Genomic DNA, 23,175 nt, shown 5'->3' on the forward strand with positions numbered 1-23,175 from the left:
CAGAACAAGACCGACCAAGTAGATGTCAGGATGACTTATTTGTGTCTTTGAATGCCACATAGTCTTTTAACTTGAGTGCAAGAAGAGCTTTGTGCTTCGGTTGCTGATTTTCATATGCTTCACTTACCGCCATCACTGTCTATAAATACTGTCTGGAATGGTGTTATGAAATCATCATGTTTGCACTGTTTCACATTCACCCTAGTCCGACACTTCATATAGTGAGAGGAATATAAGTAAAAGTTATTTATTCTGTTACTTGATGCCGGCAGTTTCTTGCTGTTATTTTTGTATAATAAACTAGTGTTTCCTTTCTCCCTGTTCCCCAAGTTTCTTGAGACACAACTGGTCCAAACAGTGTGTTTCTGATTATCTGTCATGTCCAAATGAATCTATGCTGCCCATATTTCCTCTGCAGCTTTTCCCTGCATACATCAGAGGCCGTATACTGTACATCTGTGGGAGCTGTAAGACTTACAAGCTTGTCTGTGTGTGTGAGAGACAGAGAAAGAGAGGAACACCACCGTGCCCCAGCTCACTCCCTAACTATACCTACTGCTGCTCTGCCGTTGCCATGGATACAGTGCCCTCTCCTCTCCCCCCCCCCCTCTCTCTCTCTCGGTGGGTATGGAGGGATGGGGCTGGAGAGGAGAAGTGGCTCTGGCTGCTGCCTCTGCGTCATATTCATGCCAGTGCAGCCCAGAGCTGCCCCCCCCTCCTCCCCTTTACCCCTCCTCCTTCCTTCCTTCCTTCCTTCATTCCTTCCCTCCTTCCTTCCTTCTCATCATCCAATTTGCACACTGCTAGATCTCCCCTCCATTTGTGTCTCCTATCTGCTTCTGCTCATCACAGTCGTCCTCTCTCTCCCTCCCTCTCTCTCTCTCTCTCTCTCTCTCTCTCTCTCTCTGCTAGCCCAGCTTGGTTTTCTCTGCGTGGCTGACCTGAGCGGACTTTTTCGAGAGAGCGTGGAGCGAGAAGAAAGAGGAGGACAAAGGTAAGCATTGATATGGAGGATATTTAACAGTGTTTGTCTGCAAGAGAGAGTGTGGAGTAAAGAAAGAGGAGGAGAGGAGAGGTGGGGGGGGGGGAAACGTAGAACACCTGCAAGACAAAAGACTGAGAGGAAAGCATTGATGTCATAAACTCACGAGATATCAACTGTATCACCAGGAGACTTTTAAACATTATGTTGGCATTTTATGGAGAAACAAGGTTGTCGGTGCGTGTGAACAAGTGTTGGTCCACTGTATAATGAGATGTGTGCCTCAGTAAGCGAAGCAGTCAGTGTGTCTGTGTGAAGGCACTTTGCTGTCTGTCACACAGTGTTATGGAACTGCTGCTGCGTGTTCCCACAGTGGAGAGAAGGAGGCGAACAGAGGGGGAACTTCATTATTCTCAGAGAGCATTTCGAGCAATGTGTGGATGTGTTGACAGAGCAGGAATCTCTGCATCTGCAAGAGTAGGAGACTGAGAGGAAGAGGAGAAAAGAGAAAGCATGCCCATCAGTGCAGTCAGCGCGGAAGTGTTCAGCTTCAAAGACCTAATCACTCCTGGAAACAGAAGCCATTTCCCAAATCACATTCACGCACCCCTCCTCTGTTTCTTGTCTCATGCTCTTATCTCTTCTTTTTCTCTGTCTTGCAGCATCAGAGACGTCTCTTTCCATCTCTCGCGTCTTCTATTGTTCCGAGTTCACCGTTTTACAGTAGCGGGAGCTTCTGTGAATGTCAATCCCGCAGATTGCGACCCGCAAGGTGTACATAAAACAAACGGTGAAAGAAAAGACGAGATGAGATGAGATGAGAGGCTTCTGAAAGACACAGACCTTGTTGAAACAGAAAGGAACAAGAAAAGCTGTGTGTGTGTGTGTGTGTGCGCGTGTGCGCGTGCGTGCGTGTGCATGTGTGCATGTGCGTGTGTGTGTGTGTGTGTGTGTGAAGGGGAAATGAAAAGAAGAGGTAGAACACAAGTAACGGGAAAAGACGAGGAGGCCCGGAGGGTTGTTCATTGTGTCTTGGTCCTGAGAGCAGTGTCTGACACTGTGTATGACATTTAACTGTGATGCCTCTGCCAGTGCGCTGGTGGTTGGGGAATGTGCCTGTCAGCTTTCGTTGCAGTGGAGACAGTTGTTTGTCTTTTGTTAGTGTATTGGTTGTGAGTGACAGAAAACAGGGATCTGAGGTTTGTTAAACAGGGCTTCAACTCACCGGGAATGGGGCTTTGTTAGTGCCGGGAATACGTGGATATAATGGACTAGTGGTTTGCGCCCCTTTTTTCACGGCCCTATTTAAAGCAAAGTACCCCGCCATCGACTTAGTCCCTCACAGATTTGCAGCTTCCTTCATGTTACAAATACATACATTTATTTGAGGCATTAAACATACATAATATTCTTACAGTGTTTTCATACAATCGAACAATTCAGTCAAGTTTGGCATTCATACATAGGTTGCATTAGCTGTATTTGATTATACCCATTTATCCATCACTTCTAGCTTTCTATTTCAACCATTCACCCATGCACTTTTAGCTATATTCTGCCAATCAACTATTAATCTAACACCTTTAGCCATTTCAACCATCTTTCAAGTCTTTACACGTAAGTCCATAACTCTCTGTCTCAATCATTTATTCAATTCTTCTGATCTAACGGTGTCTTAACCTGCTTGCACTTGTTTTCAATGACTCTCAGTTGCAACTTTGAACTTGTTTAAGTGTTAAACTTGACTCAATACACGGATGCATGGTTTTAATAGAATGTTGGTTAATAAAATACCATTTTTACATTTTTAATGAATAAATCCCTACTGTCATTCTTAGTACTGCATCGCCAAGTACCTTTGTTTGGGAATCTTTGCACTAGATTATATGCATGTTGTATTTTCTTAGAACCTTTTCTCTTTTTCCTTTTTCATATATTCAGTCTTAATGACCCAGTGATATGGTGTCGTGTGTAATCCATTTGACAGGATCATGTACTCAATCAACAAAGACATCCAACTCATGGGAGTCAGTTGCTGTGTGTTTGTGTAGTGAAGTGTGAGATTATGAGATTATTGGCTTGGAGGACAGGCACGCCTGAGCCAAGAGAAGTTATGGGATGAACAGGAAGGGAAAGTGGAAGAGGCAAAAGGAAATGAGACACAATCACATTAAGCCGCATCAAGCTGCAGAAAGGTTGAGGTAATATCAACAGGGAGAGGAGATTGAATTGACAGACTTTTTAATCATAAAATTAAAAAGCGACAGACAAAAAAAAAAAAAAAAAAAAAAAGAGTTGAAATGAGAGAAAAGAGGCTGGACAGACGTCTGCACATCGAGTCAGACTGTTTACATGCAGCTCCTGCTGGTTGTGAGCATGTGCACATTTGTCCGTGCACGCGCTTCCTGCCTCCCATGGGTCTCCTGTGTCCCCCGCGCTCCAGGTGGGCTTTTCATTTTTAATCGATAATGTCTGTAGTGATTAACACCAGGGCTCTCTCTCTCTCTCTCTCTCTCTCTCTCTCTCTCTCTCTCTCTCTCTCTCTCTCTCTCTCTCTCTCTCTCTCTCTCTCTCTCTCTCTCTCTCTCTCTCTCTCTCTCTCGGCAGCAGAACAACAAAAGGGCAGGAGAGAGGGAGACAGAAAGAGAGATGGAGATCTGTCACAGATGAGGCGAGGTGTGGGAGCGCACTCTGCTCCCACACTGTGTGTGTTTGTTGGGCAATAATGACCCTCTGCCTCTGGGCTCCTACTGAGTACGTTTATCTCCCTCAGCAGCAATGGGGCAAAAATAGACGATGCATCACTGCCACACACACACACACACACACACACACACACACACACACACACACACACACACACACACACACACACACACACACACACACACACACACACACCTTGTGCATTTTCCCCTTTTCCTCTCCTTTGCTCTAATTACCTCCCTCCTGCATTCCCCATTTCACACACACTCCCTTGTTCCACTCTGTATTACTTACTCCAGTCTCACGTACCACTCAGGCTCTTTCTTCCTATTTCACTCCACTCTCATTTTCCCTCCCACTTGTGTTGCAATATGCCTATTAATGATGCAGCTACAGCACCGCTGCCAACTTCCTGCCTCTGACAGAGAGAGAGAGAGAGAGAGGAGTGTAGTTGTGTTGTACATGCCCTGCTTTGTACCACTCCCTCTTATCTCTCCACCCCTCTGTCTGTGTTGTTTTCCTCAGAGTTAGCCCATGCGAGCAGAGTGTGGACTGAGTGCAGCTGTTTCGTTCAGAGAAGAGCCCAACATGTGAGAAGATGTCTGTTGGAGGTTGTGCTTGTCCCGGTGAGTGCCTTCTCTCTCTCTCTCTCTCTCTCTCTCTCTCTCTCTCTCTCTCTCTCTCTCTCTCTCTCTCTCTCTCTCTCTCTCTCTCTCTCGTTTCCTCCTCTGTCTCTGTGCTCAGTGGTGCTGTCAGAAAGATGACTTATGTAAAAGGGCTGCAAAGCTCCCTAAGGGCCAGCGTCAAGCTGTGTGAGTGCTGTGTGTGAGTGCTATGTGTATGTGTGTGTGTGTGTGTGTGTGTGTGTGTGTGTGTGTGTGTGTGTGCGCGCGCGCGCGCGCGCGCATGCATGTGTTGGTGACGCCATGCCACACTCTCAACACATGTCCTAAAACAAGGTTATAGACTGAGGCTACCACACTTTAGGATTGAGTTGTTCACCAGACCCTCTCAGTCACGCTAGCTTGCTGTGCAGCAGATCAATGGCTCTTTGAGTTTCAGCACACACAGAGACTCTGAGATATCAATAGGAACTTCACTTGCTGACTCTTTTTACTCTTTTTCTCAGCTCTATCTGACCACTAAAGGTCTGCTTCTTGATTATTTGTGCTCTTATAGGAGTTGGTGTGAATCACTGTGTCACAGAAATTGTTTTTCATGTTTGTCCCATGGGTCAGAACTGAATGACACAAACGTACTTTAATTTGTTTGCTGCAAAATGGTTTAAAGCTGGTCTCTCTGGAAGAGTTTAAACCATTAATGAGGGCACTTAAGATTTAACAAAGAGTTTAATTTGCTTGGAGTTCAGCTACTGTTTAGGTATTAGACAGCTCTGTCATTGTGACTTTGCATTTTGCAATCCTGAAATGTCTTTGTTTTGTGTGCAGTTGTTTTACTCGACTTCCCTCAAATCAAGACTCTTGATCTTTCAAGTGCTAAATAAAGCGTTATTGCCATTATATAGAGACTTAATTAATATCTACACTTGGCTCTGGTGCTCCTGTATCAGAGCGAGAGGAAGGAAATCTAGTACAGTCTGAATGTGTCTGCACATGCCAGTCTTTGGCAAGCAAAATTGTTTTGGCAATTTTGATCAAGATCTTCTAATCTGTTCTCTTCCTTGGACTATTTGATCCTTTTTTGACTTTGGAGCAATTCCTCTTTAACATATCCCACTGAGAGCAGGCAGGCAACAGAGATGGTTGCCTTGTGTACGGTGAAAAGCCTCACTGTGCCAGGGGACGGGCTCCAAGCAGCACGAGGGAGCGAGTATCAGATAGAAATTGAATCGCAGCATCTGCTCGCGGGGATCCCGGGGAGGGCAGATTGAATTAGGGTGTCAGTATCATTTTAATGGGGCCGCTCTGATTCATTGGCAATTGGCTATCAGATGAAATAATATTCTGCCTCTGCTTGATGTTCTCTTCTGTGATCTTTACTGTTCTCTACCATAGCTTCCTCACTCCCTCCTGTAGGCTTCTGGTGGCCCTGCCTCCTTCGCTCCCTCTGTTCACAGACTTCACTGTGGAGCAGAAACTTTTAATGACATCCACATGTTTCTGAGGGATGTACAGAGAACGAGGTCCACCACTGAGATCTGCCGTGTGCATGTGGTGCACCAACATTCAAAACAATCCCAGGCGCATGCATGCTTGCAAATGTACACTCACGCACACCTACATGAGAAGCCCGCTTGGACAAGCTTGGGCTGGTGGATGTCACAGATAACCACAGAGCAACATTGATCAACACGGGGTTGCAGTTTCTCTCTCCCTCCCTTGTGCGCTGTAAATCATTATAGCTGAAGGCTGGTTTGTTTACATTCTTGTATGATGGTGGATGGAGGATCCTCCCCATCGTTTGTGTGCTAATCTGCAGCGTGAAAACAAATCCGCTCTAACTCTAACATCACTTTCCCTTTCATCTGGTCGTCTTTGTTTGGTTATCGGGTCAGGATATTATATAACAGAGAAATTTTAACTGAGCATATTTGCATGTGGCAGAAAATAATAAAGAACAGGCTTCTCCTGTCTGTCTAGTTCATTGACAACCGGTGACATCCTGCTGTTGTTGTGACTTAGCTGTGAATCAGCCTTTTTAAGGCTTTGTTCCCTGCATGAAGGAGATTCATCCTAACACAGTGGAGCCAATCACATCCTTTGTTCAGGCTAAATGGTAAAAATAGATTGCCTGTGAGCCGAAGATACCCCCCCCCCCCATTCTCACATGCACTCACTCAAGCATGTGCTCCCCTTTGCTCACCACTCTCTCTGTCTCACCCAATCTCACTCCTACTGCTCCCTCCCATTTCTGCCTACCTCATCTCACTCTCTCCCCCTCTCCCTCTTTCACCCTCTCTCCCTCTTTCTCTCCTCCTCTGTCACTCCTTTATCCCTCATTGACTGCCTATTGCAGTAACAGTGGTGCTTCCTCATGCAGAAAGTCACATGGTTCCTGATTGGAGAAAAGTGACTTAAAGCAGAGGCAAGATGGCAGCCAAACAGCCAGGATATTTTTATTTTTTTGGTGGTAACTGTTACACAACACGACTGCCTCAGCTTTATCTCATTGCACTGAAAGCCCGTGCCTCTTTCTTTTCCTCCTCAATTCTTCACTTCTTGCCTTCGACTCGTCCCCTCTCTACCCAGGTCTCTTAGATCTTGTTTGCTAGATCAAAATGGCTGTGTGTGCAGAGGCAGAGAGAAAGAAGGAATGCGTGGGAGACAGAGATGCTGGGGAGTCAGAGAAATGTGGGGAGAGGGGAGGGGAGGAGAGTTGCAGAGAGGAGACAAGCTGTAGTGATGTCACATCTGCTGCAGGCTGACAGGATGGCAAAAGAAAGCTGGCATGTGCCAGGCAGCGCAGAGAACGTGGGAGGATGGGGAGACAGCTCAATGCCTGGAAAAGGAAACGATTTCTAAAATACACCTGTTTTCGTGAGAGACGTGCAGACTCTTTAAAACATAAGAGCAGGCTTGAGATCAGATTTAAAGGGAGCTGTCCTGAAAACAAATGGTGAGGACAGCTGCAGAGTTGTTGGAAAACTGTATCTTTGTGCCACTTGTGTATGTGCGAGTGTTGTGGGCTCAAGACCATTTAAGGCTCAGGAATATGCTGATGTTGAGTGTTAATGAAGTATGCAGACCATCCACTGATATGTTTTCTTTACATCTTGAATTACCCAGCCTGTGTGAGCTACAGTTTTGTGTCAAAGAAGTATATGCAAGTCAAGGTAACTAGAAAATTTCAGATTCAGAAATCTGCCGCTTGTGATTTTGGACAGTGAAAACATCATTAAACAGAAAATCAGAGCATCAAGACTTGGATTGGCTCATTGAATTTGGGTTAGAGAAGCAACATAATAATAATTGAATGTTGTGAATTAGATAAAGTTGCCATATTCAATTAAAATCAAGCGCTCTGCGATATTTACAGGCTATTTCTGTGGAGCGGCGTCATCACGAGACACCAAATAACATCATCACTGCAGTCTGTATCTCTGTTTTTGAGTTTAAAGAGACATCCAGATTAAGTTATGCTGTGTTGCAAAATGCATGCTTTATATGCTTATTACTAGTCTTGTACACCGACTTTGTAGCGATGAATTTGAGTACGACATTTTTTTAAGGAGACATCATTTAATTTTCGGGATATTAGCACAACAAGAGAGGCTGTGAAACGGATGTTTTACTAACGTGAATCACTGCCACGTCTTACAATTTGAACTGCATCAGTTCCTATCTGCCAATAACAACCCTCCATGTTGTTACTAAGGACATGGCTAATTATGTCTGGATGCAGATCAGTGACCTCTGTCATTGCAACTGTCGACAACAGCAACACCAACCTTCACACAGACATTGACATTCTAGCTTTCTTTCGTTTGTTATCCCGCGATTTATCTCGAGCACATGCTGTTAAACTTCCTCTTTTCAAGCCGCAGTTGCATCCTCTGGGTGCAGTCTGTGTTAGTCTGTCTGCTGCCTTGTTGCTATCACTACCAGTCAGGTGTCACAACAGTTTCCCTGACAGGTTTGTGCTTCCACTGTTGCCTCTAGAAAACCAGCAAGAGCAATGAGAACATCCTGTTCAACCTGCATTCTCTTCAGATTCCCTCAGTGCTGCACCACTCCTGCTCTTTGTCATAAGTTTGCGGGAAGACACAATATGTCTGACTTTTTTTTTTTTTGGAAAATGTGGCTAGAGTAGTGACCCCACAGATGTTTATTAAGCTCAGTTTCTCTGAGTGTAATAGTTGTCTAACCGTACCGGTATTTAGGTGATAAACTCAATAATTAAAAATCAAATCTACTTTGTATTTTACTCTGTTGGAGAGCACTTCATCTCATAAAAATGTGTGCTTGGCAGTGCAGTATGAGCACTACGCTGCCAGTCTCTGCATAAAATAGTACATGCAAAGTGGTCTTGGGTGGCGAGCTATAAATACAACAGGGTACATCAAATCTTGTGTCGAACCAGACCAGTTTTCCGGTGACTAAAATAGTTCACATTCATCTTTGTGTCTTCCGCTTTTAATGTTAGCACTGCCTGTGTGTACTAAATGACTCCTACTGAATCGAGATGAAATAGGATTAATATCTCAAAACAGAAATATCCCAGATTTAATCCTCACTTCCATCAGGTCTTTATTAGTTTTATGCACTACATATGTATGAATACAAGAAATGCTGACTCCATTCAGATGTCTGTGTTGTAGAATATAAGCACTTTTGTGCATGTCAAAGTAATTGATTGTTATAATTGTGGAATCGGCAAATAAAAGCTTAACTACATGATAAAAAGACAGATAAGAGTTGTTTTGTTTAAATCTATATAAAAAAAATATCACAGAAGTACATACAGTATTTAGGCTGGTTTAAAATGTGCTCTATTGTGTTCCTAGGTGTAGGAGGAAGATGTTTTCAGTAGTTGCCAGCAGAGGGAGATGCTGTTCTTTCACACCTCCTGTCAGTCCATCACTACTAAACAGACTCTGGGTATTAGAGTATTTGGGCCTGTTATATTGTAACAAAAGGCTTTAGTGGGGTTTTTTTGTGTTTTTTTTTTTTTTTTCTCCATTTGTCACCCCTTTTTATATATATTAAAACCTACAAAAGCATTACTCTTGACTGGACCACAGTTATTTTAGACAAATACTTTTGCACCTTTTCCAAAATTCAGCTGTAATTACAGCATCATGGCAACACAAAGCAGGCTATGTTTTTGGAATGAGTAACATTTTGAAGAAATGTAAAGCTGTGTGGTTGTGACATGTTATCCCAGGTCCAGGCAGGGTTAATAGATTTTGTTTATATAATTTTGAGAATAATTCACTGCAGATAGTTTGTGGTATTTTTTCCTCCAACCTGAACACTGACTACACACAAACTGCAGTTGATACAGCGGTGCCCAAACTTTTGCATAGAACTGTATGTCTCCTCTTTATGCCTGGAGTAGGGTTTATGCAGTAGCAGATACTGGTGTGGGTCAGATGTGTTTACCATATCAATGAAATCCATTGCTTCACTTCCCTCAGCTGCACTCCTGCCTTATATAAATTCTCCTAACTGACTGGCAGTTCAAGTGAAAGCTTTGGCAAATGAGCTTTAAATGCACTTAGAGACCACAAAAGGTTCTCTCGCCGTCAAATATATTGCTTGTAAACATTAGAGTGGTTATTGATTAAAAGTGAGGCTGCAGATTATATACCTTTACATAATCTGAGGCCATGACAGACTCAGAGCTGTGGTCTGATAGATGTGAATCAACAGCCAAGGCAGTCCTTTTTAATAAGCCTTCCCAAAGCGGGTGTGAATTTAACAACCTATGGTTACTAACCATTATCACAGATTTTCTGAACAGTATAAACAAAGTGTTTGCATCACACTAAATGGATTTAATAAAGGATGCAGTTGTTAAGGTCAGGGCAGACTGTACAGCCCTGGATGACCAGTAAAAGTTAAAAACAGCCCTGGCAGAAAAATCACTTTATTTCTTGACTGATTATTATGACTGAATTAGGTTTCATTGTCCTCACCACACAAGGGTTTTATAAATCAACCAGATCGGAAAAATATTCTCACATACTGCAGAGTCTCACACGATATAATCCTGACAGTTTTTGGTCCATGGTTGAACCATGACCGTGACATTCCCAACTCCAAAAATGAAAGGCACATTTAATCTTATTGTATAGACATCTATGAATTGTATAGACATCTATGAATTGTATTTCAAATCCAGCTTTTTAAAATGTTGTTCCTCATAAAATGTGCTGAGACATAATGATAGTCTGTATAACTGTCTGTATAACATCAAGTCAAAGCAAGCCAGAAGGCACTATAGAGCAAACAAAAACGTTGTTGTAAATGTCATAAAAACACTTGGTTAAGGTAGAAGATCTAATGTTAGTTATCCTGACAAAAGTTGTGTAACAACACCGGTTTAAAGTGTTGATAAATTTAGAATTACTTTCACTTTGGGTGATGCTTGAAGATACTCCTGTGAGTGGGTGTTATTACTCTCAGTATACTTCTTTAATGTAATCTAGTAAAATCTTTAAATCTAAAATCTTCTAAGAGTCATGTAGGTACACGACTCCTCTGAAGACTAATAATCACAAATTATTAATCCCACAGCAGAGTGAAGTTTGAATTTAAAGGCATCGTGTTTGTCTTGCAGCAACGAAAAAAGAAAGACTCGCCTTAACCTCTTCAACTCCACCGAGGGTGCTGGTTATAAACTCAAACTGTGCAGCCAAAAAATGTCTCAAACCCAGCAAACTCCTAAACTCAGGTGGAGCATATACTGCATCAGGGTGTATTTCGATGAAATGCGTATAAAATTATGCACGCATCAAGCAGAATACTTCCATTTGATTAAACGCGAGGCATTTTGGCTTTGTGGGTTAACAGGATAACTTCAGTGTACAGTTTGAACAATACAGAATATGTTGCTTGTCAAGACTGTTGAATAAGATGAACTCTAGGCCTATTTAAAAAAAAAAGATGAAAAGGGTTGTTTCCACCAGGTATCATACTGGGGGCCTCTGGTCGCCCCCTGGGGTCCTGGAGCAGACAAGTTGGGGAGGGAGGGCTGGTTTTTTGGGGGGGGTTTTGTGTCCCGGTCTGCGAGTCGGGATGGGCGGAGGAGCCCGGAGGAGGCGGGGCCTTTGTTTGTTCGCGTCTCGGCTGGTAGGAACAAAGGGTCCGGTAGTAGTGGAGCATAGGTAGACCCGTCCTCCCCAACAAATGACATTAAAAGCATTGAGGTGGGAATTGCAAATTGATCGGAACCGGGGGAACCAGCGGGAGTGTTTCACTTTCCGTCGCTTGCCGCCTTGTTTCGGGTCGTGGAAGTGAATTATTTACGCTCGGCGCTGGAGCTCCCCCCATCCAGCCGCTCCGGCTAGCAGCGAGGCTAGCTGGCTTAGCAACGCCGAGCCGAGGTGTTGAGCGACACCCGCGTTTAAGGTGGACGTTTCTCTGCAGGTAACTCAAAAAAAAAAAAAAAAAAAAACTTACAGCGAGGTCACTTTCACCGAAACGGGCCGGAAGCTCGCCCGGGGAACTAAAAGCGGAAGGCGGAGATATATTGGGGTAGTTTAGCAACTAGGTTAATAGCTTAGCATCGGCGTCCGTCTTCTGCAAGCGGTTCATGAACGCGGCCCTGCGGGTCAGTTTACGCCTCGTCCCGGCTGGTGAAGTGGATGCTTTACGCATTTAAAAAAAAAAAAAAAAAAAAATGCAGACTGTGCAAGCCCACGCGTGGAGCAATAAGTTGACATCAGTAAGCAGTTCCGAGTATGTCGGGAGTCTCGGCACACAGCTTCGGATGTTTTATTGGCTGAGGGCCGTCAGATGGATGCAGCTCTATTGTTTGCAATGAGCAGATCGGGCGGACTAAACTGCACCATTATGTGAAGTTAACCTTTTGTCGGAGTACTTGTGCATCGTTATGTCTGATCTGATCGTAATCCTGTGTCGAAAGGATGCTCAAATGCTGAAGTCATTCGTGTCTGTGTTTTTTTTTTTTAAACGGCGGTCTTCAACTCGGGATGCTTCCCCGAGTCTTGTCTTTTCATCGAGATGTTATGTTTGGTTATTGTATGCATGCCTTTTGTCAGGCTTGGGGCCACTAATCTGAAGATGTTTTTGTTTTTTAGAGAGGTTTAATGTATGCGAGTGGGCCTCTTAAGGGTCCGTGTTGGTGTTCATTTTAGAGGTGAGATTAATGTCAGCATTTTTGCAGAGTGGAGCTTTGTTTCTGAATTATGTCTGCAACATATTAAAACGAGATGCCTTCTTTGCATTTGATAGAAGACGATATGTGATTACGTTCTTGTTTCACAGTTGGAGTAATTATTTGTTGCAGTGGGAAATACCCATCCTAATGAACAAACCTCATACGGAGCTGAATGGGCCTAATGGCTGGTGGTATTAGGCGGTGGGTGTATAGGTCAGAGGTAATGCATTGCACCCATTGTTTGGTGCGCCTAAGCAGGTTTTCTTCTCCCCCCCCCATGCTAATAGGGAGGGGATGATGACCTGCCATGACTCTTGTGTGCCAGGAAGAAAAGGGTGAAAGTAAATGAAGGAGGAGTTGCAGTAATGGGTTGTGAAGGAGGACATTTCATGCCTTTCTCCACCTCTATTTCTGTTTGTATTGACTTTATCCACCAGTGTTTGAGGCGTAGTCAGCCTGCAGGACTCCCTTCACTTCACCAAAAGGGCTTTAACAATGTTACACATTAAATCCTTATTAGGTTTGGTGGTACATTAGAGTGGCCCATGATTGGAGTCCGTTTTTCTCCCCCTGCTGGTTTTAATTAGGCACAGTCCCCCTTTCATATGCCAGGCTGACAGTGACCGACTGTTGTGTGCAAAATGTGAGTCAAATTAACATTATGCTCCCTTCAGGTGCCTGCTGGGAATACCAACATTTACAAGCAGAGCACGCACAAACAACGTTGTCAAAAGAGCAAGTGCAGCAACAACTAGAATCAAATCAGTGTTGGGCAACATCTATTACTGCCGCGTCCGTGACAATCCTCTCGCTAACATCACATGTTTCTGTGTTTAAAAAAAAAAAGTAACTGGAGGTTGGTTGTGAAGGGCCAGTCTGGATGAAATTTCCAGGGGTTGTTTGGTCTCCATCCCGGTCTGTTGCTGTCGGCTCAGGTGTTAAATATATCCTCGGTCAGACCTAATTACACAGAGACGTTGTTTGTGTTCTTGAGTAGAGATAATAGATGTTTTCTCAGCGCTCAGAATTGTTTGTGCATGGATGCGTTTCATCTGGTCATACAAGGGTTAATAACAGCCAGGATAGGGAGTGGGGGGATGGGTAGAAGAGGGAACTGGAGGGGAGAAAAACACAGTGCAGAGGAGTATGGTTAAAATCACATGGGGTTTATGCAGACCAGAGGGTTCCCTGTAAATGATATGCTCTTCACAAGAACACTTAAGAGCATGGCAGACCATCTTTGCTCGTATTCATCCATTTCGCTGATTGTGTTCTCCGATGTCGGCAGGCCAATAAATATTGTGTGTCCCCCCCCCCCCTCGTGATGATTTGCTTTTCTTGTCCATTTAGCAGATTGAAGATGCATTAGATAATTAAAGCAACGGGAAATTGTTTTGGCAGCGTGCTTTTATTTGAGCAAATCTCTCCAAAATCATCCCAACATTAGATTACTTAGATGATGCTGTGATTTCAATGAGCTAAATCCAAAGTAATCTAAATCTCCTTTTAATTCCCCTCCCCCTCTCCTCCTCCTCTTCCTCTTCTCCTCCTCTGGGCTTCTTGCGTGCAGGCTGTTCGTCAAAGTCATTCAAGCTGTACTCTCCTAAGGAGCCCCCCAACGGCGGCAGCTTTCCCCCCTTCCACCCAGGCGCTATGCTGGACAGAGATGTGGGGTAGGTTTGGGTTCTTCTGTCACAAGATGTTCTGTCAAATGGAAAAGCTGTCTAAAACTAGAGCACCTTTTACATGAATTCAGACAATAAAGCGTGCCATTGACTACTTCCCTGGTGTCTCTTTTTTTTTTTTTTACTTCCTGCAAGCTTTAAGTATTAATCATAATTAGCAGTCTTGACCTCAATATGTTTACTAAAAAAAAAAAATACAACATTGATTTTTAGATATTGGTAGTTTTTTCTATAAATAATGAGCTCTTTTGATGTTTCATGATTTTTATATTTAGTATTTTTCATTGCACATTCTTTAGATTGCACTAATTGAACACTCGATCTTTGACAGTGATTATAAAATCAAATAACAGCTGACTACACGCCAGCAGATTTGAAATGTGCGTTCTTTAAGGGCAACAACAGGGAAGCAGCAACATTCAGCTTAATTAAAATTGCCAAAGTCACAATAACACCCAGTGTTGCTCGACTTATTTATTGTGTTCTTGTTTGTTGCAAGTGCTGAATATTTCATAGCCACCTACTCTAGTATATTGTGGCTTATCTGAAACTTTGCTTTAGTCATGTTGGAGTAACGGCCTTGAAAACAATAATTGCCTTTAAACTATGTTTTTCGTAGCTGCGTTTCGTATCTGTCGCAAAAAAAAAAAAAAAATCACTTTGCAACGTGTTAATAAATGCACGTGCTTTGTGTAACTTATATTTGTCATTTGTCTCCTCCCAGGCCTACACCCATGTACCCCCCCTCATACATGGAGCCTGGAATGGGGTGAGAACACTTGATGCTTGAACAGTTGATGCGTATGGGGTTTGTTTGAGGTCAGAAGTAGAGCTTGGGGATATGGATTTTAAAATAATATCACTATTTCTCTGGGTACAATTTGGATCTCAATATTCCGTAAAAACTGAATAGAAGTTCTAAGAATATAGAAGCAGCAGTTTGCAAACAACAACAGGAGCTCGGAGGGAGATTCCGTATTAAATATCGACACTTTCAGTGATGTTTTTATATTGCTGTGCGCAAGTTGCGCATCTAATGGACATAATTCTGCTACGCTGCAGAACAAGTCAGATTATTGCAGTTATCATGACATGAACGTTTTATGACTATTAACCTGAGCTGCACAATATGACACACCCCTAGCAAGGCATTTATAAAGCGTTTACACTGTGTTCTTTCCATTGTTGTTAAACATGTTGGCATAAAATTTGCATCTACTCAACTATAGTTTGACGCTGCTCTCGGCTCATACCACTTGTTCGCACTGCGGGTGTGCGGTGCCACCGTAGCACCTCGAACTGCGCAGTGACATTAAATCTTTCCTGTTTCAGGAGACCCACACCGTACGGGAACCAGACAGACTACCGGATATATGAGCTGAACAAAAGATTACAGAACTGGACAGAGGTGAGAGTCGCTTCCTCATCCGCACAGAACATAACAAGAGCGCAACACCGAACTGCTGCTGGAAAAAAACAACAACAACTAAGAATTGGTGTTGGTTTTACAGGATGGTGGTGACTACAGTCAACAGTGCCTCACTCTGCCGATCCTGTGAACTGCTTACCGTTGCCATGTTTTCAGATTGCCCTCCCAGCAGCTGTTAATGTGAAGCTAACCATGATAGGGGATTTTGTGGGAAACTAAGCCAGAGAATTCACCGACTTAATTTATATTCAGACTCTTAAAACGATTATCTGATCAACCTGGCTAAAATGTAATTGCATTGCCAACTGTTTATATACCGAAATGTGCAACCGAGTAGCCGTTTTGAGCAACACTTTTTATGTGACTTGTCAGCCTGCACGCTACAACAGATTCACACACGCTAACCGTCGTATATTAAAGAAATAGAAACCGCAAATCAGTTTTATGTCCGGCAACGTCTGAATTCCAGAATACCTTATTCAGAAATGTATCCCTCGACTTCAGTTTAGGTTGTTTTTCTTAATTGTATCAACAAAACATGTACTTCTTAGCATGTTAAATGTTTAGAGCCACTGAATAACCTTCATTGAGCATGCATATCTGTGCTCATGTAATCTAAGGCCTTCCACTGGTTTGCACACACGAGTATTTTGTTGGCTAGATTGTACAGAAGAAGAGTAGAAAGGTTACAGAAGTGGTCCGTTGGAGGAAACGGGACGTTCTACTTATTCTTTTTTTTTTTTTTTTTTTAAGTTTTTGTGTGTACAAAATGTTTGTTTAAGTAAATTATTTAAAATATCTTCCCTTGATCTCTCTAGAAAACACTACCTACTGTCCTTGATGAGTAAGGTACCGCTTGAAGATTTTAAGAAATGAAAAAAAGATGAATGGTCCTTCTGCTTTCAGGACTGCGACAATCTCTGGTGGGATGCCTTCACCACAGAGTTCTTTGAAGATGACGCCATGCTCACCATCACTTTCTGTCTGGAAGATGGTCCCAAACGATACAGTAAGACATTTTAGTCCGAAAGAAATTGTCGTTGTTTATTTGGTTTCAGTTTGTTAACTGTCAATGTTAAGTCAGTGAACTGGTTTTACGATAACGATGTTCTGTATATTATGGATATCTCGTCTGCAAATTTCTATATGATATTTCTGTTGCTTCTGCACCAACCCCTTTTACCTACATTAGTGATTCTAGCTCAATTGCATCGGTCCATTTTGTCTGCAGCCATCGGCAGGACGCTGATTCCTCGTTACTTCAGAAGTATCTTTGAGGGGGGTGCAACCGAGCTGTTCTACGTTTTGAAGCATCCAAAGGAGTCCTTCCACAGTAACTTTGTGTCCCTCGACTGCGACCAGTGCACCATGGTGACCCAGAACGGCAAACCTATGTTCACACAGGTACAGTTCCCCGTGTTAATGTCACAGTGGGTGAGAAATGTACATTTTCCTACTACTACCCGTTTACCTGTCAAACCTCTAACCTGTGATCGCTCCCCTGTGGGTTAGGTTTGTGTCGAGGGCCGTCTGTACTTGGAGTTCATGTTTGACGACATGATGCGGATCAAAACGTGGCACTTCAGCATCAGACAACACAGAGAAGTCCTACCAAGGAGCATTTTGGCTATGCATGTAAGTGCCTGAGAAAAAAAACACGCACACACCGAAATGCACATAAAGTACATCCACTTATTCATCACGCCTGCTTAACCCAACAATCCAGGATCCCCAGATGCTCGATCAGCTGGCTAAAAATATTACCAGATGTGGGCTGTCCAACTCCACGCTCAATTACCTCCGTGTAAGCGAATTTCCTTATGACCATGGTGTTCTTTTTGTTTGAACTTATTGGACACGAAATTGCTAACATGCTGCCTTGTTGCTTTGGTTCCTCTCTTCATCTTTTCTTAAGCTATGTGTGATATTGGAGCCCATGCAAGAGTTGATGTCCAGGCATAAGACCTACAGTTTGAGCCCCAGAGACTGCCTGAAGACCTGCCTCTTCCAAAAGTGGCAAAGAATGGTAGCACCTCCAGGTAACACCTTTGAAACGACTTGTGGCATTTATGGCAGAGTCGCCCCTTTAGTTGATGTGAAGCTGCGTCGCAGCCTGCAACAAAGCTGCAACTCTATGACAGCTTCTTATCTGCATGACCTAGAAACCGCAGACTTATAGAGATTTAAATACTTGATTACGACACATTTCTTGTCCCTTTCCCTACTTGTAGCTGAGCCAGCCAGACAAGCTCCGAACAAGCGGCGGAAAAGGAAGGTGTCGGGGGGGAGCACCGTGAGCTCCGGCGGAGGCACCAATAACAACAGCAACAGCAAAAAGAAGAGCCCAGCCAACAGCTTTTCTCTCTCCAGCCAGGTACCTGTAAGCATCTACTTCACCTCTATCTGCACCTCCCAACTTCAGACGAGCAAGGCATCGTAGAATAAGATGAGGAGGAGGGGGAGGGGGGTTGGAAGGATATTTGTGGGTGAAGTGGGTGGGAGCTGGGGCTGATAGCATGTTTAGGAGTAGATGTAAGCGCAGGTCAGGATGGAGACAGCTTAGGGAGGCTTCTGGAGGTTGGGAGGGGGGGGGGGGTTTCTGTAATTCCATGGAGGATGAGTAGATTTAGTTAGTAGAACCCCTCGTGAACCAGTGATGGGCAGTCCCTGGTCCTCAAGGGCCACAGGTTAATGGGTTTATCTAGAGGAGGTACAGGTGACCTCGGTGCTTTATATATCTTGGGGCCATGAGGTAGGGTTACCTTGCTCTGATTTCCAGTCAGGTTTTCTCTCTAAATCCACTGTATTAACTTGGTCCTAGAGTTGGCACCGAGTCTATTAGGGCACATGATTCACACAGCACTGCTGTCTTTGGTCACATGGTTGCTTGATTGAGCGAACGAGACCCGAGGTGGAATGAAAACCCCCGTGATGCAGCACTCGAGGATCAGGGATGCCCACTGCTGGCCAGTAGGGAGGGCCCCTTGACCCTGGTTCTTGGAACAAGGGCAGGGAGTCAGGGCCACATGGGCCACTGAACTGTTGGGGTTGATGCCCTGACAACATATTGTCCTGTTGTGATTGGGCTCAGGAAGAGAGGACACGAGTACCTAAAAATTTCAATACCTGGGGTCCCTCGGTCCCCAAAACTTGTATCAATTCTTAAGCATTTCATTAGGCGAGATCAATTTAACGCTGGAATTGAGTCCAGTATGATTGCATGTAGATCCTAAGCCAAAAAAAACCCCAACAACCCAGAGTTAACAACTCGTCCGTGCAGCCAGTAATTCCGCACACCCCCTGTATTATGGGGATAATATGTACCGGCCCTTGCTGTCCCCTTTAGGATGTGATGATGGTGGGAGAGCCCACTCTGATGGGAGGGGAGTTTGGTGACGAGGACGAGCGTCTGATCACGCGGCTGGAGAACACGCAGTTCGATGGGGCGAATGGCCTGGAGGATGAGGACAGTTTCAACAGCTCGCCTGCACTGGGGGCACACTCGCCCTGGAACAACAAGGCTCCTTCCAGTCAGGAGAGCAAGAATGACAACTCCCAGTCGTCCCAGTAGAGTGCTGAGGTCCCAGCCAGCCCCTTTTCAGTGCTTAAAACCTACTGGGATCCACCCGAGCCAACACACTAGCAAGAGGAGTCAGGGAGGGTGGCCTCAAGCACTTGTGTTCAATTAATTTTTGTTTATTTTGTTCCGTTGTGGTATGATGAAAGCAAGAGTGGTCAGGGAAAGGGATGCTGGCTGTCGAGTTGTCACAGTTCAGAAGAATCCCGCTCTCGCTCCCTCACATTGTTGCACATGATCAGTGGTGCTCAGCCTTGGCCCTTGTTTGCTCGGCTCCAGTGAGTCCTCTTAGAGGTGTGGCGGTGTGTGTGCATGTGTGTTTACCCCCCGTCATCGCTCACCGCAGTGTCTGAGCCAAAGTTGGCACGCCCCGTTGTCCCGAGTGCTCGCCATGGCGACGACCATGTCAGTGGGTTCTTGTTCCAACCTCGGGTCTCTCAGGCGTGCGTTTTGCTTGACGCCGCACCTCATTGTTTCTGTTGTGCTCATGTCACAGGGAAGAAATGCTTCACTTTTATTTAACTTATTTTTTTGCAGGCTGCAGAACACTGTGTGCACTCTTAGTATCAAAATTCAACTTTCAGTTTTTTAAAAACTCAATTATTTGTTTTTGTAGGACCTGGTTGGAACAAAAACCTGTACAGTGCCGGAGCTTGAGGACCGGAGTTGAGAACCACTACGCTAAATCTGACACACACACACACACACACTCACACTCACACACATACTCACACACACACTTACACACACACTCACACACACACACACACACTCACACACACACACTCACACACACACATACTCACACACACACACACACACACACACACACACACACACACACACACACACACACACACACACACACACACACACACACACACCAGTGCACACACAAACACACACTGTCACCTACACCTTCAGCATAAAACAATGAGGTACTGGAGAGAGGTGGTACGCAGCATGTCTGGACCAGAGCACCAGACTCTACAGAAGTGTGTTTTTATTTTCTATGTTTTAGACTTGTTTTGACTTTTTTTTTTTATTTTTGTAAACAATTTCTAAAAAATAAACAGACAAGCAAGCAAACAAAAACACCCCAGAATATTCTTTGCACTGTTTTCCACTATTAACGGCAATCTATTTTTCTTATGAATTGACGGTGTATTTTTTTTTTCTATTATTGCTAATGTAAGAACTGTAAAACATCTGAAACCTGCAGTATATTAATGTATAAGTATTGCTGTTTGATCATTCTTCTCGTGATGGTAATAAATTTCCTGTCAGTCTATGCTTGATATAATGTCATCCATCTGTGTCAGACATCACACTGTCTTCAGGCCCATTTGGCTTCAGTGCTAAAACAGATTGGGGAGAACATGGCTTGTGTTTGAATACTGCACCACATCTTGTCTGATGCGAGTCCAAAGCAACACATTGGACGCCAGTTTCCCTGCTAAAAATCCATCAAGCACCTGGTTTGGATCTGTTGTCTCATCATCAGCAGAACTGTTTGCTTTGTCTTGAAATCTCTTATCTTGGGGTCCTCTCTTCAGAGAATATAATAACAGAAAACGAATTTGCTACTCAAAAATATTTTAAAAAAATCCAAGTTTTGACAGGATTGTAAAATAAGAAAAAGACTTTTGTATTAACTTAAGTTTCCCAGAAATGTTTTTAATTACAATTAAGAAAGCTGCAGACCAAGGAGCTACATGTAAAGATTCTTATATTGATTACACTGCTCTGTTTTATGTTTTATGATGAATCATTTTGTTGGCTTTACTCCTCATGTTTGTGTCTGTGCTTGTATATTTTAGGTAGCAATTTCTGTAAAAGTTATTCTATGTATTCCTCCCTAGAACTATGAGAAACTCAATCTAATGTAAAGAGATGAAAAGCCTCTTAAGTTTTTTTTTTGTTTTTTTTTTTTTTTAAACGTGATTTTTAATGGTACAATCACTGATAAAAGAATTTTGCCCTCATTTAGCAAACTGTATTTATTTTTCTATGTACTGATGTTCTGTTTAGGTCCAACCCACCTGTACGATATTCATGACAATATATGGAGGAATTTGTGGGGCTGCTGAGACAGTCAATGCAAATAGATGTCATTCCGTTACTTGGTTTTGTTTTTTTTGAGATGCAGCTCCAGGGTCATTCTGTTCAGTATTTTCGCATTAAGGAGATATTGCACAGACATTTTCTGCTGTTGGTTTCTGGTCCATCCTAAAACTTTATCAGATGCCTGAAAACCAATAAATAACCACATTTAGAGAACGTGTTTTATCTCTTTAAGTTGTCCCTTTTTCTTCCTCAAGCTCCTGAGATGTTGGAAATGTGCTACAATGGTGCAACAGGTAATGCAATTTAAGTAAAATCTACCCAAACCTTTGTTGTTGTTGTTGTTTTTAGAGCTTTTGGATGGATATTTTTCAGATACTTATCAAATCTAATTCAGTAAAAAAATAAATTTGCAAAATTGATCAAAATTTCTTGGATTACAAACTACATGGACTATTTCATGTTATCTTACTCCTAACAGAGTTGCCTGTTAGGACTTTAAGATGCTGTGTTGGGGTTTACTGTGTTCGTTAACAAGGTAAAAGGAAAACAAAGCGTCTTGACAGCTATTGGACAGTAATTTGCAGATTCTCCCAGCAGGGGTCAGAAATTCCTCCATTATTATATCTGGAACAAATGCTGTGTGTAAACCCACACTGAGCTGCAGGCTGTTGTGTTAAAAAAAAAAAAAAAAAAAAAAAAAAATCCTTGTTCGTTGTCTCCAGCACCCCTAGTCTACTTTTTGTGGCGTATCAGTTTCAGCAGGCAGACACGGAATTGTATCTGGGGGCAATTTATCAACGCCCTGTGTTTTCTAAGTTGACATAATTTAGGAAATATCAGGGTGTGTGTGTGAGAGACAGACGTGAAATGGCAATGCACCCATAGCTGGCTCTTGTAGCACCTCATCATAGGGGTGATTTTATATCTATATTTTTTTGCCAGGTTTCTGTCATTGATAATTCATGTATGGTATCAATAAAGATGAATTTTCACTGAAAAACTTTGGTTGTCTTAATTGGTGATGAATGTTAATGGAAGAAAGCCATAGCTGTCTCCTGTCTCACAAAACTATCACATAAAGAGAATCCCACAAACAACCAAAGTATTTATATGATCAATTTCCCTCTGTTAATCATAAAGACACCTAAGTTTAATCACATCTCTTGCAAATAATTTTTTTTTTTTTTTTTAACTTGCCATGCAAAATGGACACGAGAGCTGTGCCTCAGACTGTTCACTGAAATGTTCTTTGTTTGATTGAAACAATGTTTGAAGGGGAATGTGAACAAGATACTGCAGGCATTGTTTCCGAGGTGCAATAAGCACCAAACTGTCTGGGATGTATTTTCTAAGGTGACTCACCCCTTTTGCCATTTTCTTTAAGAATTCTTTATTAGCAGGGAAAAACTAATATAGAGGCTAGCACCCACGTTGGTTGTCAAACTACAAAAAAAAACACATTAATTTCACATGTGCTGCAACTCGTGATCACACGTGACCCCGTACACGTTATTGTGCACATGTGAAATGTGTATTTTGCCCATGGGACACGTGGTTTTGGAACATTTTCATGGTGTAATGTGTGAAGCCCGTGTAGATTTCCATATGACAACTTCCTCATATTATCTCCATGTTATCATATATTGCAAGATTTGTACTGTACAGGTCAATTATGAAGCAGTTCAGCCTGAACAAAACTAAAAGTACATCAGTCACTTCTGTCTCTCACAATGGTGTATCCGTAAATAATATCTGTATTCACATGTGGGAAGCCATAGTCCTTATTACAACATTGGCATAACAACTATTAGAATCTGCGTGTTGCAATAAGGACATGTTTACCTAACCTTAAAAAAAAAAACTTCTCCTCGGGGATTAATAAAGTAACTACCTAACCTAACCTAACCTAACCTAACCTATGATC

General features: G+C 43.0%; 1 protein-coding gene across 5 annotated transcripts; it reads left to right on the top strand.

The window, feature by feature from the left end:
* The first annotated feature begins 731 nt into the window (after positions 1–731).
* ldb1a (LIM domain binding 1a) lies at positions 732–22,251 on the top strand. 5 transcript variants are annotated; one of them, XM_069717949.1, is made up of 12 exons: positions 732–994; positions 4,214–4,314; positions 14,064–14,166; positions 14,903–14,947; positions 15,511–15,586; positions 16,514–16,616; positions 16,839–17,011; positions 17,120–17,242; positions 17,334–17,411; positions 17,523–17,646; positions 17,839–17,987; positions 18,954–19,794. In XM_069717949.1, exons 2-12 carry the CDS (start codon positions 4,287–4,289, stop codon positions 19,176–19,178), a joined length of 1,227 nt encoding a protein of 408 aa, XP_069574050.1. In that variant the 5' UTR covers positions 732–994; positions 4,214–4,286; the 3' UTR covers positions 19,179–19,794. The 5 variants fall into 5 exon arrangements, with proteins under 5 accessions (XP_069574050.1, XP_069574051.1, XP_069574053.1 ...); XM_069717950.1 differs by having other exon boundaries at positions 733–994; positions 17,839–17,981; XM_069717952.1 differs by lacking the exon at positions 18,954–19,794 and adding an exon at positions 19,801–22,251 and having other exon boundaries at positions 739–994.
* The last annotated feature ends 924 nt before the right edge of the window (positions 22,252–23,175 follow it).

This window comes from Brachyistius frenatus, unplaced genomic scaffold, assembly GCF_029030835.1.
Source record: "Brachyistius frenatus isolate BFR_SWC_R1_liver_20210118 unplaced genomic scaffold, ASM2903083v1 Contig_183, whole genome shotgun sequence".
In the NCBI taxonomy this organism is placed as follows: Eukaryota; Metazoa; Chordata; class Actinopteri; family Embiotocidae; genus Brachyistius; species Brachyistius frenatus.